The 16,835-nt window shown below is 37.4% G+C and overlaps 1 protein-coding gene across 12 annotated transcripts in view; it reads right to left on the bottom strand.

The window, feature by feature from the left end:
- Positions 1-6,069: 6,069 nt before the first annotated feature.
- BICRAL (BICRA like chromatin remodeling complex associated protein) overlaps positions 6,070-16,835 on the bottom strand; it is a 34,551-nt gene continuing 23,785 nt past the window's right edge. For 2 of the 12 annotated variants that reach the window (XM_072409798.1, XM_072409800.1), the window contains one exon: positions 6,070-8,509. Coding sequence is in view for 3 of the 12 variants with exons in the window: in XM_072409800.1 (XP_072265901.1) it covers positions 8,493-8,509 (17 nt within the window). In the remaining 9 variants the exon portion in view is untranslated. Of the gene's footprint in view, positions 16,364-16,835 lie in introns of all 12 variants that reach the window. The other 10 variants (XR_011920498.1, XR_011920499.1, XR_011920497.1 and 7 more) reach the window with 10 other exon arrangements.

The following is a 16,835-nucleotide window of genomic DNA, read 5'->3' as shown; positions in this document are numbered from 1 at the left end:
AAAGGTTGCAGTAGGTTGAGGAGTTGGTGCACAAGGCATTGTACAATGTTTGAAACAAAGTCATGGGATGTGGGATACTTTTATTGCAATGTTTGTATGAACAAGGATTTCTAGGAAGAGTATTTTGTTCTATTGTTTGTCTGTGTACTGCCTCGTTCATTAGTGCAGGTACATGTTCAGTACCTGTCATTGATGTTGACTGTCTAATATGAAAGGAAACAGGAGAAACATGGAAGCCTCCAGTGCTTGCCTGTCCTGAAAATGTTTATAGCACTCATCATATGATGACTTTCTTGTTTCAATATTTGGGTATGTGCTGATAAAGAGTTTTGACTTTTCTCTGATCGTCAAATACTAGTGCAGGGTCAACTACTCAGCATATAGTAACTAGTAGGTCAGCATAAAAGTCCAGTAATTAGCATTATCAGGGCTAGTTTAGCAATAGTAGCCAGTATTTTTTTTTTGTGTGGCTTACTTTAGAATAAACTTGACCGGATCTAAAACATTAAGGCAACCGCAGTACTGAATTGCTGCTTCATGTAGTAGCTGTGTAGTAGCGTCTTTATGAAGGACTTTGTATCCTAGGCAGAGACTGCACATAAGTCCTTACAGTGATCAGCCTTACAATCCTTCTTTGTAACTAACGTTTACTAGACATATATAAGGGTGTACAATTCAGTGCAGAGGATGTATTAACAAATAACTTTGAAATTTCAGAAATTGTATATGCCTCTTGAGCACCATATGCATTTTATGAATGTAAGATACTTAAGTCTGACCGCAGACATACCTCCATGTCTGGTAATGCAGGTCAGTTACCAGACCTCAGCTGTGTCCATCTGCCCCACATTGGCAGTATGTGTTTGGTAAACTATGCCATATGCATGTATTTTTAAGTATGAACTATACAGTGATGGATTACTTTGTCCAGCTTGAATATGTATTGCGTTTTATTTAAATCCCTGATTCTGTGCAAAGTTTGCTAGAAATATGTAAGTGTGTATACCAGTGTCCATATGGTTCATTCAGAACTTTCAGTTCCAAGGTTAAAGCGGAACTAAACTGGAAATTAAAAAAGTCACACTTACCTTTAATTCCACATATCCCTTGATAGTGCTGGAGAAGTCCACGATCCAGTCCTGTGCTGTCCTGGAATTCTCCTTCATCCTGGTGCAGAGGAAGCGTCAGGCGCCACTATCTTCGTAGCCTGCTGTAAAAGGGAAAAAAAGAGTAATGATCTCACTGCACATGTGAGATTAGCATCTCTTTCCCAGCAGTGTAGGAAAATGCCCCCTCTGCAGAAGGAACAGCCGAGGGCCTCCCGGGATGCGTGATGTAAATATCCGGGGTGGCTCTGCGCTCCTATTCACCACAGCGATTAAGACAGAAATGGTTTCACCCTTTTTTCTTTAAAAAAAACGGTGTTGCAGTTAAAAAAATAACATTTTTACATTATATAAAAGGGTTGTAAAGTAAAAATTTTAGTTTAGGTCCGCTTTAACTACAGAGTGCTATGTCATACTAGAGATTTCATCCTTACCTTCAACTGGATCTGCAAACAAAATACTTAAAAGCTGCCCTGTGCTGCAACTTTGCTGATGGACATGTTTCAGAACAAATCACCAGTGAGAGAAGTACTTTAGTGAGTATTGTACTACCTGTTCTGTTAGCCCCGTATAGTGATCCAATGTAACACCAGCCCAAGATGCTGGAACTATGATGGGTAGTGGAGTTTTGACATTTTACAGTTGATCTAATAAGAGTGGCGATTACCCTAACTTTTTAGGAAGTGTAGGTCTGTCATATAGCCAGTTCCCATCAGGAACAGGGGCAGACATACGGAGGTGCAATGTGTGTATCATTTTAGACCTGGTTAGGTTCACTTTAATTGTGCAGCTCCACAAATAGAGTATGAAAATGACTGCACATGTGAACAATGTCATTGGCTGCAGTGTTCTCCCCACTCATTTTTTGGAACTGAGTGGAAAGCTGTGGGTGGGTGGCAGTCCGTTTATTGTGACCTAATTCTCCAGTAAACAGCCAGGTGTTGCGCCTGGCTAAAAGGGGCTGGCAAAAACACTGGGCTCTCATATAGGAATTTATAGGCTCTTTCCAAAAAGCTCATTAAGTTTAGTTTATTAAATTAATAAAATATGCTTTTCTGGGTTGGTTTTAAATGTTCTTCATATGAAAATGATGCTGCAAATGGTAGAGGGTATTACTGGAAGGATATGGGGCCTTGGGTAGGCATTGTAAGCCCCTGTTCTGGGGGCACATAGACTCCTATAAGTTACAAGCAATGGGTATCTTCATAACCAACTTGTTGTGTAAATGTTGAGATATTTGCACATCAAACAAGAATATCACCCTTATGAATATATGTTTTCTTTATGAAAGTTTTTTTTTCTTTTAAGCTTTCTTTTGCAGGATATGTAAGATTCCTAAGTACCACACTTTAACTAAAATACTGATTAGGCAAACATTCTTTGAAGTTAGGAAAATGTTTTTTGAAGTTGGGTGAGCATTTTCTGAAAGTACTAAAGTACTTTAAAATTGGGTGAATGATCTTTAAAGATTGGTGTAGTTCTTTGAAGACTTTGACGTTGAAAGTGCTTGGGTTATTTACTCCTAGGATGTAAATGGAAAGTTTGTCTCCCATAGACATAGTACAATGGGTTTGTTGACATTCAAAGAACGTTATTCCAACCTAAAACACGTTTACTGAATACTTCATAAATCAATCTCAGGCACCATCGCCATTTGCACAACTCCCAATGATTTATAAATGGCCCTGTTGCTTAATCACACGTCACATTCATTTAAGATGAACCTTTTTGCTCTCAGCCAGTTTTTAGTTTGGAAAGGTTTTTTTCTTTTTTTTAACCTTTTTTCATTCTGTACTGCAACACTGATATCTCACTTCATGCTGATTTATTTACCTACTTGGAAAAGTTCTGCTCCTGGATAATGAACTTGGAGCTGCCTACCTATATACCAAGCTCTGAGAAAGAATGTATTTTAGGTTAAAATGAGCCTATGTGGTTGTATTTAACTTTTGTTTTATTTTACAGTGATAAGGTGTAAATATATATTTTTTTTACGTTTTGGACTGTAAATTGTATTGAGCCATATGTATAGTTCTATAAGAAGAAACGGTAATTAATACTTTTGTCTTGGGATGGATTTCGGTTCTCTTTTGTCGACCACGTTGTGTAAAGTTTGTTTCAACTTTTACTATTGTACAATAGAAGCTGGATTTCTGCCCAGAGCCTCTCTGACTTTTCAGAAGTTTAGTTTGTACAAAGCCAAGCCTTAATAAACTAGAAGAGGACAGTATTTGTTGTCCGGTTTGTAATGAATTTACACAATAAAAGACAATTGAATTTCTAAAATGACCAACTTTATTTACTTTTGTCATTGCTTTTTAGCAGTTTTTGCAATCACTAAAACTAATGATAAACTTTGGAGCATAGCTCCTGGTTGTACATACATACATGGTTTGGACAAGTGCTTATGGTTATATTTTAACAAAGTGATGGGGAAACAGGCAGGGGAAAACCTTGTCTGTGTCAGCTAGTCTTGGGCAGAAACACCCAAACCCAAAGGAACACATGAACAGAATCAGGATTTATAAAAAGAGATTGCATTTGTGGTATATACAAAACCCTATTGCATTGCCCTTGGACCCAAGCAAACTCCAATAGGAAAATGTATTTATAAAAGAATATTAGCAGTGATCCTAGGTAGCGTCATGTAGTGTGTCCCCAATAATTCACCCCATTAATTAATTCCCCATTAGTGGTTTGCATCGTGTATCCTCAGCTAAACCTTACTTTATTTTCCTTTATTGTATGCCACATTTGCTTTCTCTTACCACTAAAAAAAACAAAACCCAAAGGAAAGCATCATAGCAAGGCTTTTTTCCTTGTAGGCTACACCTAGCTGAACCTTGAATCTGAGCAGGACACACGTGATTTTTATGGAAAGACAGGTAAGTCTGTTATGATCTGAATTATCTTATATTTCTAACAACAGCCAACACAACCACCACAGTCTGTTGTCACTACCTGCCCGTTCCCAAGCCCATTTTCACTACCAGCCTGCCATAGCTCTGTATTATCTGAGTCTCCGTCTGAGCCAGCTGCGGTTTAATGAATATTTTACTGTTTAAGATACACCTTCTCCATCAATTGAGCTATACCTGTTGTATTGATTTTTTGAGCCTTATGATTGGTGTGATGCTGTGAGTGGCTCTGGCCAAAAAGTTGCATATAGCGGCTATGTAACTTAATAAAGTGATGATTTTTGGAACAAAGGATGTTGTTGTATGCCTATAGTTGTTGTGCCTATAGCCTTCCAATGTACTGTAAATGCGGCCCTTTGGTAGTTTGAGGCTTCAGAACACATTGTGAAACTATTAGCTGATTCTCATCTTTGCTAACATTACAAAGGACTTAAATAAAAAATCAGGAGGTAAATCAATGAAAGGCGGGAGGGGGGGGAGAACAAATCCACAAAAAGAAAAAAACTGCAAAAACCCCAAAAATGATGTGTGTCAATTCCAGTGAGCACTTTAAGGAAATACTGGATTGGGATTTGAATTTGTATTTATCAAAATATTGGCCTTTTCTGCCTAATAGGGTAATGGCCACCAATAATATAAATTCTATGATTTATTCACTTGTAGAACATCACAAAGTTGAATTATGTTGGTATTAATTATTTCTTCAACAACTCGGATTAATTTATTTAGGTTTTCATCCATCATGTGATAAATTACTTAATATAAGGGTAAGCAATGACATTGGAAAGTCTTCTGGGTGTCATGCTGAAGTTTTTTTCTGACATGGGAACTGGGTCTGCAAAAGGTCAGAGCACCGATGGCATAAATCTAAGGACTTGCGGAAGTAATGGGTTCAAGAATATGAAAGACAGCAAGGACACTTCATTACTTCATGGTTACGTACGTTTATGATAGTACTAAACATTGTTCAAAGAACTTTGGCTTGAGTGTTGGGAGTCGGGGTAATCTTCTTCAAGCGGACCAAAACTAAAATGTATGTGTTACATAAAAGCGTACACAATCCCGTTATATAAGGTAAATTTTTTTTTTTTTTGGGGTGGTTAAAAACCTTTTTTTAAAAGACTGAATGGGAGCGCAGAGCATCCTCGGATATCTATGTCATACATCCCAGGAGTCTTCTGGCTGCTTCTTCTGCACATGCCCATTTTTTGTTAATGGGGAAAAAGAAAATGTTGATCTCATGCATGCACAATGAGTTAGACACTCTTTTTTTCACCATCTACCGCAGGTTTTGTCACCCGATCTCGCACCTGCGCAGTGCAAGATCAGGTGACATAGGCAGAAGGTGGAAGAAGGCAAAGAAGATGGTAGCCCCCGGAACTTCCTCCACACAGAGATGGGAGAGGATTCGGGGACCACACAGGACTCAATCCAAAAAAACTCAAGGGGGATCGACAGATCTGCAAAAGTAAAGTAGGGTTTTTTGTTTTTTTTTATTTTGCTTTAAGTAGATCCTCTGACCTGCAGAAGCTTAAAGGCATGATCTCAGCCTAGCCATGGTCATTGGACATGAGCAGGATGCTGACAAAAGAGTGTTGTCCTCATAAGCCTGCTACTGTTCCTTTACTATCCGATCACATGCTGGGAATGTACTGTGTGTCAGGGCTGTGTAAAGTTCAGCACCTTATGTTAGACAGCTCTCTTGCATCTTGTGTACTTACAGTAGTCATGTGTCTGAGGTTGGGCTTGTAAAAAGCCCCGTAGAGAAGTCCGATGGAGGTCAGGGAGTTTCCAATGACAGATAAATGAACTAGCATTGTATGTATAGCACCGTTGTGTAGGGAGGGTAGAAGGCAAGTGAATAGGACCCAGCTGTGCTGTCCTCTATAGGAGCAATCCATGGTCGTTACCAATTGGTCGTTCATTTGCTATTACTACAATTGCCCCCTCATAAAGTAATGACTCTACTCAAGCCCAACACAAAGCAAATACCTGAAGCAAAAAAAAAAGACCTCTCTGTTCAATCAAGACACACACAAGTAAACGGTTTGCCCAAGTCTTTGGTTGTATTGCAGTGATCATTTTAATGTGTATTTTACACCTGAACAACTCTAACCATGGATTTAACAATGTATTTACAACTTGCTTCTTTTAAACACTATTTAATTAACATAACAAAATAAACCGCAATTTGTTAAAGGTTTCATGTTTTTTGTTTTGTTTTTGTTTTTTTATACAAAACATTTTATAAATATTTTTTATTGTTTTGTTTACAAAATGTGTACAAAGCAAGTCATGAAAGAATCTATACAAACAAAGGTCTATCCTTAAAAATAAAACGTGTATGTGGTAAATAAAAGATACGTGAAGCATTCGTCTTCTACTTCAGAGTTCTTGTCTTTTTCCAGTAAAACTGCTGAGAAAAATGTCAGTTTTAAATTTTTGCTACAATGAACGTGATAGCTATACAATGGGTTTTCCACCTCCCACCAACCGAGGGGAAAATCCTCTTATTTTGTGGGCCAGTTAAGGTGCGACATTACCCAGATCAGCCAATCACATGCTCTATAGTTGAGGTGTTGGCTTGAGTGTTTTGAGCTGGTGGTTTTATTGGTGCAATGCAATTCTGCCCCCCCCCCACCCCTCCCAAACAGTAGATGTTAACCCTAGCTGGATGGCAAAAGCCTTTGCTTTCAAAACTATTGCTTTCAATTTTTTTAATTTTTTTTTGCATCTAAGTGCTCCTGAATTCCTCAGTGCTGAAGCAAAGTTATTTGCATAAATGAGACAATAAGCTGACATCTAATGAGGGTTACAGCTCACTTTTCATTGATTTTTGAGGTCATAAATGTATTTTGTAGAACAATCTTTTTTTCTAGCTATTATTGAGAACTCTAACAGTCTGTGAGATGTTCTATATGGAATGGAGAACAGCTGACCAGTGCATGTCTTTTGTCACTCTCAGCTATTCCTGTAAGACCATAATAGAGGTGCTTCTCCTATATCAGCTAACAGCTTATTACCCCTTTTACAACTAATGCAAGGCAATACACATGTTGAACTAAAAACTTAAAAAGTTAAGACCAAAACTAAACCAATGGGAATGTGTCTGAACTTTGAAACTGACCAAAATGTGAGGGGTCAATTCTACACTAAGCACCTTTGTAAGAAGTTACTTTCATACTGACTGCTGAAACTCTACAATTTTTACTGTCGGTGTTTCCTTTCTGGTACAGTACACCTCAATATTTACTATTTTATTTAAATAAAATTATCTATTACTCATCCTGATAATTATACTATAGGCTGTAGGCCTAAAAATTTTGTTACGAGTTTGCTAAAACCTGAAAACCATTTCTTGGGTTCCTCCTTTGAGAAAGACTGATCAGAGAATCCTGTAACCAACTGTTCAAATACAATAAATAAAGGAGAACATAAACATGTATTTCATTTGGCTGGCATATAGTTACCTTTCTGTTATAGTGATTCTCCATCTATAATAATAATAATTAAATGTCACTAACCTTGAAAATATATGCAGATTAGGAATTGTGGTTTTGCTTGTTTCAGGACTGTTCCCCGAAACCACTAAAGCCAAAATTATAAGCATGATGGGCAAACAGTGTTTTCAGTGCAAAGGCAGCAAAAATATGTGTCCCATGCATCCTCTGACAGTGATGTCTCTTTGGCATCCACATTTCATTTTCTTTTCAAGTCCAGCGAGAAAAGCTATAATAATAGACATACCCAAGCCTGACCTCCCATTCTGAATGGCAGTTCCTGTTTCCCTCAGTACTCCTGTACACCATCGTAGTGCGTAACTGCACACAGCCTTATGTGCAGTATTCCATGCATTAACATGTATTGTGTTAAGACAGCTCATTCAATTGGAATTATCTGCCATTGCACAACACACTTAAAGCTGGACGTCTCTCTTTTATTCAACGCTTCACTCAGAATTGAATGGCTCTCATTCGTGCACTGCAGTCAACTACAACACGTGTGTATTGCCTTGCATTTGCAAGATGTGTTGCAGCATTTGTACATTATCATTACGCACATTAATTTGCTTTTTACTGCATGTTATCGAAAAGCAATTGTGTGAAGCCAGCCTAAAAATGTAACTACAAATTTATTATTATGTTTGTGCTTTTCTTAGATTTTCTAATGTGCTTCTTATATTATTCTCATATTACTATTCACAGTGGGATCCTCTACTGATAGATACATTTGGTTAGATGTCAGCTTTTTACATATACAAATTCTGTAAATGGGTCATATCCAGGGGCAATAGTCTTTGGTATGCCTTGTCAGCCAAGGCTAAATTCCCATTCCCTATTAGCTCTTTAACAACCTTCTGCTTACCTCTGTTCATGGCCATAACATGACCTAACAGGAATGCCAATTTGTTATCCATGCTTCATTTCAAGCCATGATCCCACTCATTGGCTACGTGGCTAGTTCACTTCTACGTGCTGCTGTAAGCTGTAAAAAAATTGAACTGGTTTGATGGGTTACTTGTGTTACCAGCCCCATGAAAATTCTCTATACAGAATGTTCCTATCCCATTGTGCTTAATGTATGAGCAAAAAAGAACATGTATAAAAAACATTACAAAGGATGTAAATGGCTACAGTAACTCATATTAAAAATTTGCACAAATACATATAAATGTGAAAAGGCCCCCTAAGCAGATATCTCTCCAATAATTTTACCAAGACCAGACTGAAAATATGAAGTTGAGTGTGGTTTGTACACTTTGCATATTTTACAATCTAATGTTTCAGCCGCAGAGGGATTTACCCTTCAAAGTTAACCTGTGGCTAGGATATGGTCAGGCAAATAATCACATATAAGCAGTGAATGATATTTAAAACAAGATCACAGTGGCCTCTGTAGTTGCAGGTACCGGGAGCAATAAAAATGTCAAGAAGAGGGTGAAATTTTGGAAGTTTGTACTCTATACAGCTCCACCCACCTCCCCTTTCCAAAAAAACTGCTCTTTGATTAGAAAGGGCTAGCAGCCCACTAAGTCACTGCTAAGTGTTGGTGGGAAAGTTGAGCTGCTGATAGTAAAGTGGGAAGTTAGCATGATTTTCTATACAGTGGCTGCAGCTACAAAGGTTCGCTGGGGCGTTTTTTTTTGTAAATCCAATTTCTTGCTTGTCAAACGGCCAAAGATATACCAGCAGCCTAAAATAATACACCTCTTCTCCAGCACTGTTCCCTTCAGTAATTTATGAATGACCGCCAACCACTGGTGTAGACTGGGAAAGACACCTCAACTGGTCATTTGATTAGATTGAAGACATCCAAAAAGTATAAGTATATAAAAAAAAGAAAACAGGGCATTTGGAAAGTCTAAAGTAAATACTTACCGTCCTTTACAACCAAACAACTCCTTTTAACAATCCAATAATAAATTGGAAGCATTAAAGGAGAGTCATAGACAACTTCTATAGAAAGACACATTCATGAGTTAAGCATGCACTCCCCCAAGCCAATAGTATAGTACAATAATGTAAAGCACAACAAAATACAACAATTTAACTTCTTTAAAGTCAATTTAAAACTGACATTTTTACTCTTCATTTGGAATGTTGAATTACATTGAGTTTTCTGATTCCTAAAATTGGCACTAAACATAAAAAAACATGGCAATGAGAATGTACAAACAGGAAGTTATCCCTTCAGAAAAAGCAATAAACAATTACATTCCTATTGCTGTGGCTAACCTAGAGCTGTCATTGTAACATTGTTATGTCCGGTAGAATTGCCAAGGCTTATACCAATACAAAAAAAGGATTGTGAAGTATTCCTTATGAATTACAATTTCTATTAATGGTTTAATGCAACTAATAAAAGGCAGCATATGATAAAACATATATGACAGTGTGACTGTTAACATGGAACAGAAGTACACAAGGCAGATTTAACTTTTTGGTGGTACTGACGGGTTTAATGCCCACTGCCTTTATGTATCGTACAAGGACTCAATAGCAAGATCTCCATGGCCAAAAGCCCATGGGTGTAAACATCCCACCCTTTCCAGATGTGAACATCCTTTGCTTGGTTCTGTAACGGCCACAGTAGGGAGCATGTCAGCTTGCCAATGGAGTCCTCAAAAGATACAAGCAGCAAATAACAAATTCTACCCAACTGCATCCACTCAAACATTACATATATCAGTTTTCGCTGGACTCACTATTAAAGGGTCAATAAACCTAAAATACCAGCAACACATTCAATATTGGGATTCTTCTAATCTGATAGAAAACAATCATGGGTTGTAAAAGCTTAAAAAAAGAAATCAGTGGGTGTTGTTTAAGTCATAATAACCAAATATGAAAGTGGATCCTTCCAATATATAGAAGGTGCACTCATGACAACACTTCTCTCCGCAACACAAAAAATTATCTGTTGCTAGTAGGTGAAAAATGTGCTTGAAATAGAAAATGAGAATGATGTTTATCTTCTGCATCGCTGAGTGTGGAGTCGAGGATTATATCACCTTCCTTCTGGAAAGATTCATGCGGAAAAGAGAGCAGGGTTTTGCAATTGATTACAGTATCTTACCCCAACATTTTGCATGCCCACAGCACAATCTTATCAGAAGGAAGTTGACATTGTCCTTGGGTAAAAAAGTCAGCTTTATTACTATGATAATTGGGAGAGACAGTGAATGTCTGTTAAAGGGGATATCCAGGAAAGTACACTACTCATATGAGGGCTATTCAGTGATGTACAAATCATTAGAGGAAACCTTTCAAGATGGGAATACCTAGGTCTGAAGTTGTAACCCTTCTTCTTAAAGGCTTATTCTGCAGCTTCAGTAATTCAGATCTGACTGCTAGATGCATAGGAAACCTACAACCAGGAACGCATAATTTTTTTTGACTCTATGAGGGTGAGTGGCTACACACATGTCCCTTTTTTCTTCTTATTTAATATATATGTGAATCCCAAATCATGACCCCATTATATACCGAAGGTTTTTTTTTTTTTTTTTGCAGAAAGGGCATTTGTGACATGTGATAAAGTGTACATGAACAGTGCTTACTGGAGTACTAAGGTATTTAGATTTTAATGGCTGTATGAAGTCTGAGCCCTTCTTTGAGACCCACCAATGCTACGGTGGACTTGTTGGTAGAGGAGGTGTTGTCACTGGCCTTGACTGAGTCTTAGATCACATATGGCAGATGATACTTTCAGAACCATGACTGGACTTTATACAGCCCTGCAGCCACTTATAAAAGGGGGAAATTATTATTATTTTATTATTAAACACAATTTATATAGTGCTAACATATTAAGCAGCACTGTTCATTAAATAGGGGGTGCAAATAACAGACAGATACAGACAGTTACACAGGAGGAGGAGAGGACCCTACCCCGAAGAGCTTACAATCTAGGGAAATCTCTGAACGAGTAGAAGAATAGAACTCTTCACTGCATAGCCATTTTAGATTTTCATACTATTCGTATTTTAGATTTATTGACCCTTTCTTATATTAGTTATTTTATGTTCATGTAAACAACAGCACTGACAAAGGCAAAAACTTTTTTGTTTATATACTGACCATCTGCAAACATTGTACACAATACAAGGAGCATACAGAACATTTTTAATGTTAATAATAAAGGTGGACTAAATTTAATCAGTGAACAAATTAGCGTGATAAAATTAAAATTCTTCTTGACTCCTTCTGTGTCTAGCTCATATCAGCAGAATTTCAGATTTTTTAGGAAGTGGCGGCTGGGGAGGGGGATGGGCAATTTAAATGTTAAGTATAGTTTGCTGTTTAGTACCCATAAACAAAATTATTTTCTTTTTTTAGAGTCAAACCATTTTTGGAGGTTTTGTAGACAGAATCTGATACAACAGCCAGGACAGGAGCTGAGTCTAACATTTTGACCCTCTTTTTAATGGGAAAAATGATAACAATGGCTGCAGCTTTGCAGTGGATTGATTTTGCAGTCCAATAAACTTTTACCACTGGGAAGCTAACCTTTTAGACTTAGTACAGCCCTCAAAAAACAAACACTGGGGATTTATTCCTATTCAGCTGTTCTCAAAGGCCAAGTTCAAATGAGCATTCTGTCAACCATGTTGTTCACACTATGGCCAGGGATTTGCAGAAGAGTTTGGAAGTCTATGGAAACCTCCCCGAGACACTGCATGAAGCATCTAAAAAGCCACAATGAAACAACCTGTACAAAAGTTGGACTTTTACTGCTGATTACTAGGAAAAGGAAGGTATGGATACTCAGTGAGGAGCTTTTTTCTTCCTTTTTGTACACAAAATCTAGAGCTAGGGAACCTGTCGGTAAAATGGAGCAGTTGGTCAAACCCACCAAATAGGTTTCATCTTCATTGCTTGCTATAGGCAATGGCTTCAGTTGCACCATTATTTGCCAATGCAGTAGGGGAAAATTAAAGAAAAATTCTGATTAGTTACTGAGAACAAAAAGAGAACATCCTTATAACTGTTCACGGGCTATGAGGTTGAAATGTGTAATATGTGGTAATGAATAAACACTGTGGGGTACAATTATAAAGCAGCCAATATGACTTTTACTAAAAAATTCTGGTAATGAATCAATCTTCATAATTTAAATCACATGCCCCAGGAATTTTTAATTGCAGTAAATATTTGGTATATGTCAGATTCACTGTTTTATAAAAATGCCCCCCTAAGAGATTTTATAACTAGAAGGGTTTAAGAACATACGTCTTTCACCTACTTAACACATTTGAGTAAATATGACTAACTGAAGAGTTATATCGCTGTGTTTACCTGCTAAACTTTTTCTAATAGAAATGTGTAATCTGCCCTTGTATACAATAGAGCTAAATATTCCTATGAAAACAATATAGCCCTCGGCTGTAGATTTATTGGCTTGAAGTAAACTCTGTCACCTGGTCTGTGTAATACAAAACAAGCATATGATACAAAAAATGCATAAGCAAAAGTTACCTTCAGAGAATCTCCATATCAATGTAAAAGTCTGTCAGCCCCAACCCTTCTTGCCTCACAAGGCTGTCTGATGTCTGCCCCTAAAGGTAGGCAACCCTATTCACCATTGAGGATATTGCAAGGGCCAATTGTAGAATAAAAGAATATAAAATTTCACTTTTCCTAATCCATGGATCTACTGACTGGTTTGTCGTTACATGCTTGGCCTGAATTGCCCAGCTGTGACGCGTTAACTTTAAAAGAATTGCACATGAAAACAGTAACCATTTTCTGCTTTCTGCGAAACTAAATAGCAAGGCACGCTTGCAACAATTTACCACTTGCAAGGCCTAACTGGGCACCCAATGAACGTAGGCTAAACAGTAAATTTCAAAAGAATAGGAAATGGGTAAGTGGGTTTCTATAATGACATAATAGGATCTCTAAACAGACATATGTTGAACAAAGTAAACAAGAACCAAGTTAGAGGCAGCAAACTTGCTACAATAGAAAATCAGTTTTATGTCATTCCTGGAACTTTCTATATTCAGCAATGAATGTCATTAAAATCTCTTTTACTTATGTCAACATTTGCAGTAATATTTAGTGGTCCACTAAACTACGGACTTGCGGATCCCAATGCTTTGCCCATGCATTGAATAGTAACATCTTTACTTAGCAGGGGCCCTTTACAGCTGCACCTACTTCTTTCTTTTTGGAAAGTATTCTTTTTACTTTAAATTGTATGACAAGTCTAGTTTAAGCTTTTTCTGACACATTTGATACTGTGTGACAAGCTATATTACCTATTTTTTTACAGACCTGTATAGACTTTTGCTAGATAATTTAATTAAAGGTGCACCAGGATAAGGTACCCAGAAGCACATATGTATCATAAATATCATACCTCACAATTATCCAGGTCATTGTATATCTAGTAATAGTTAGCCACATTCAAACTGAACCTGTTTTTGTAATGTTGAAGATGTTTTGCAATCCTATTCAAATTCCAAAGAAGATTGGATCCACTTTGAAACACCTGCAACATTACAAAAACAAATCCAATTGGATGGACAAATGTTGGTGGGAAAATTTGCCTATCATCTTAGATGTCTGAAAGCTGGATCTTCTCAAAGTTGTATCCAACTCTGATGGAGTTGATAGCCTGTAGCTTCTGTTACATTTTCTTTAATGCAACATAAAAAACATTCAATAGGCTCCGGGGTACTGCTTTTTGAAGCTGTCAGGTGGGTGGGTTTGGAAACTCTGATTTAGGGGTGAAATATCTCTTTGCTTTAATAAGAAGTTGGTTTCTGGTGATTCTGCTAGAACCAATATTTTCTAGTAGACTAACCCTTTATATATAATGTTTATTTAGTTGAGTGACTGGTATCACCAATAGGCCCCCCTAACTAGAACTTTGCTGATTTTGACATGCTAGTGAGTTGTGTCATCATAAGGATAACAGGATGAATAACAGTGAATAATCCCATCTGTATCTAAACCTGGAAGAAGTTTCTGTACTCTTTCATTTCTGATGATACTAGCAATGCTTATGTTAACTAGAATTACTCTTCATGTATTGCTAGTTGCTCCTTTAAATTTTCACAGCATCACACAACTTATTCAAAAAGAAAGTGCAAAAAGTAATGAATGTGTGAATAGAACAGATACATATAGCAACCAATCACATTTCAGTTTCCAAGGTCTATTCTGTTATAATTCCTAGTCGGTTTCTGTAAATGGGTGCGCTTTGTGCAACTTTGTTGCCCTTCGCACAGCCTTAGTGAATAGCCTTGCAAATCATCCAAGTTCAACATCGACATTGCTAGCAAATAAAACACATTTAATGGTACATAGAAGCTGGTTAGTTCCAAACCTAAACAGTAAAGTTTGTTGGTATTGTAAAATGGTATTGTCTCAATTGTATTGTGTTTCAGTAAAGCTGCAGTCTATTATAACATGTAGTGCAACAAAACAATGTATGAGAGAGAACTGTTGCAATTGCCTTTACTAGCCAATCACATTCCCTTTTATGTTCACATTGAAAAGAGTTTGAATGGGTGTTATAGGCAAACAGAAGCCTTCAGAAACAAAAATAAGGCTTATTATAAATAGGGCCCAACAAGACTGAGCTGCTTTAGTAATATTGAGCTGTGCCACTAAGTGGTCTTATGTTACCTGTGTGATCTGAAACTGCTGTACAGTCAACTATGCTACACAGAATTTGTTTAATTCCCAGGGCCATGCAAGGCTTCCATCATCTGTATGTTTCGGTCCCAGCAAATAAACAAATGCCATAGACATAGTATTTTGACAAGGAGATCGAGCCCCAATTTTTTTTTTTTTTAATTTTTGTCAGCAGCATTGCTTAAAATTGGTGACAGATAACGTTAGGTGTTAGTGGCAAGACTGCATCTTTAAAGAAACTCATAAAAAAGTAAAAACAACAAGTTACCATCGATGAATTCACAAAATGACCTGTTTGTACAGATCATTCCTGATTGTCTATGGCGGGCTTTCGTAAATCCATAATGTACGAAAGCCATCTTAAGCTGACGTTTCTGTATCCGTCTCAATCACTATTGCTCTTCATCTACTTGCATTGTATGCCTCCTACATAATGTCCTGGAGATTGTTTAGCAATCCAAAATACTATTTACAGCTGCTTCTAAAACTGAATCAGTTTCTGCTGCCCCTTCTTTAGTATGTGAAACTGGTTTGTCCATGCCGGGGTCTTCAGAGAACTTTATAAGTTCGGTTTCTGTTTGGCAGCTACCGGAGACCTCGCTTTTTAAGTGCTTTGCGCTAAGTTTGAGTTCTAGAACATTTCGGACTGTTGCCTTCACAGTCTCACTACTCATTATGCTTTTGCTGTTTACCATAATATTAGCTTGTTTGTCTGCGGCTTCTACAGATGGTCCTGCAATTTTGCTTTCTGCATCGTCAGGGTCCTTTTTTGATCCAGAAAAAGGAATGGGCTTTGGAGCGCAGTATACAGATCTTTCTTTTGAGGCTTTACATGATGTGTAGGTATCTGAAGGACAGGAGGTGTACTTACCCTTCAGTTTGCAAAGGTTCACAATGAGTTGCTTTGTAGGAGAAAATTTTTCACTCGTCAATGTAACATCTTTTTTAAGGCCTTCTTTTAACTCAGGAGGATCTTCACATTTAGGTACTGGTAAACTGTTAGTAGGCACTAAGCATGGGTTGTCTGGAATCTTAGGTGAGTTGGAAACTTTCTGATCTTTTATATTGCTCTCCATTGGAGAAGAACCACCGCTGGTTGTCTCTACCTCCAACTCATGATTGCTCAGTTCCTTCTCTTCTGTAGGATCTTCATGAAATTTGCTAAAGCAACAGAATTCCGTAAGGAACCCATCTGCAGAAAGAGGACACCTTTGGTTCTTACAAGTAGGCAAAATATTGTTGGAACTGCAGCATACCCTTAGTTTTTTTATCTAGTTTTTCTAGCAAGTTATCTGTATCTTTACCCTGCCTTCATAATGAAGCTCATATTTATTTAGAAGGCACCCTAGCGTATGTCGGACAAAAAAAACACACATACATATAAACTACATCTGTCAGTATGAGCACAAATCACTGTGTTTTATCTCTTTAAAGAATTGTAAATACAGAAGAATCTGATCTGAACTGATCTGTTGTTTGTCTACTAATGAAGTCTCATTTTCCTATGAGATCCATATATAAACAGTAAAGGGACCAATTGTTATTTAGTACAAAAAAGGTCAGAGTTGCCCTCTTTCTGATTATGCCAGCTGCACATGCAATTTCAATACTTAATCTTTGCACCTAAACGTTAAGTATATAGCCAGTGAAATCAAAATTCTTGA

Source organism: Pyxicephalus adspersus, chromosome 4, assembly GCF_032062135.1.
Source record: "Pyxicephalus adspersus chromosome 4, UCB_Pads_2.0, whole genome shotgun sequence".
Classification (NCBI taxonomy): domain Eukaryota; kingdom Metazoa; phylum Chordata; class Amphibia; order Anura; family Pyxicephalidae; genus Pyxicephalus; species Pyxicephalus adspersus.
The sequence above is the reverse complement of the archived record's forward strand: the minus strand, read 5'-3'. Positions and strand labels throughout refer to the sequence as shown.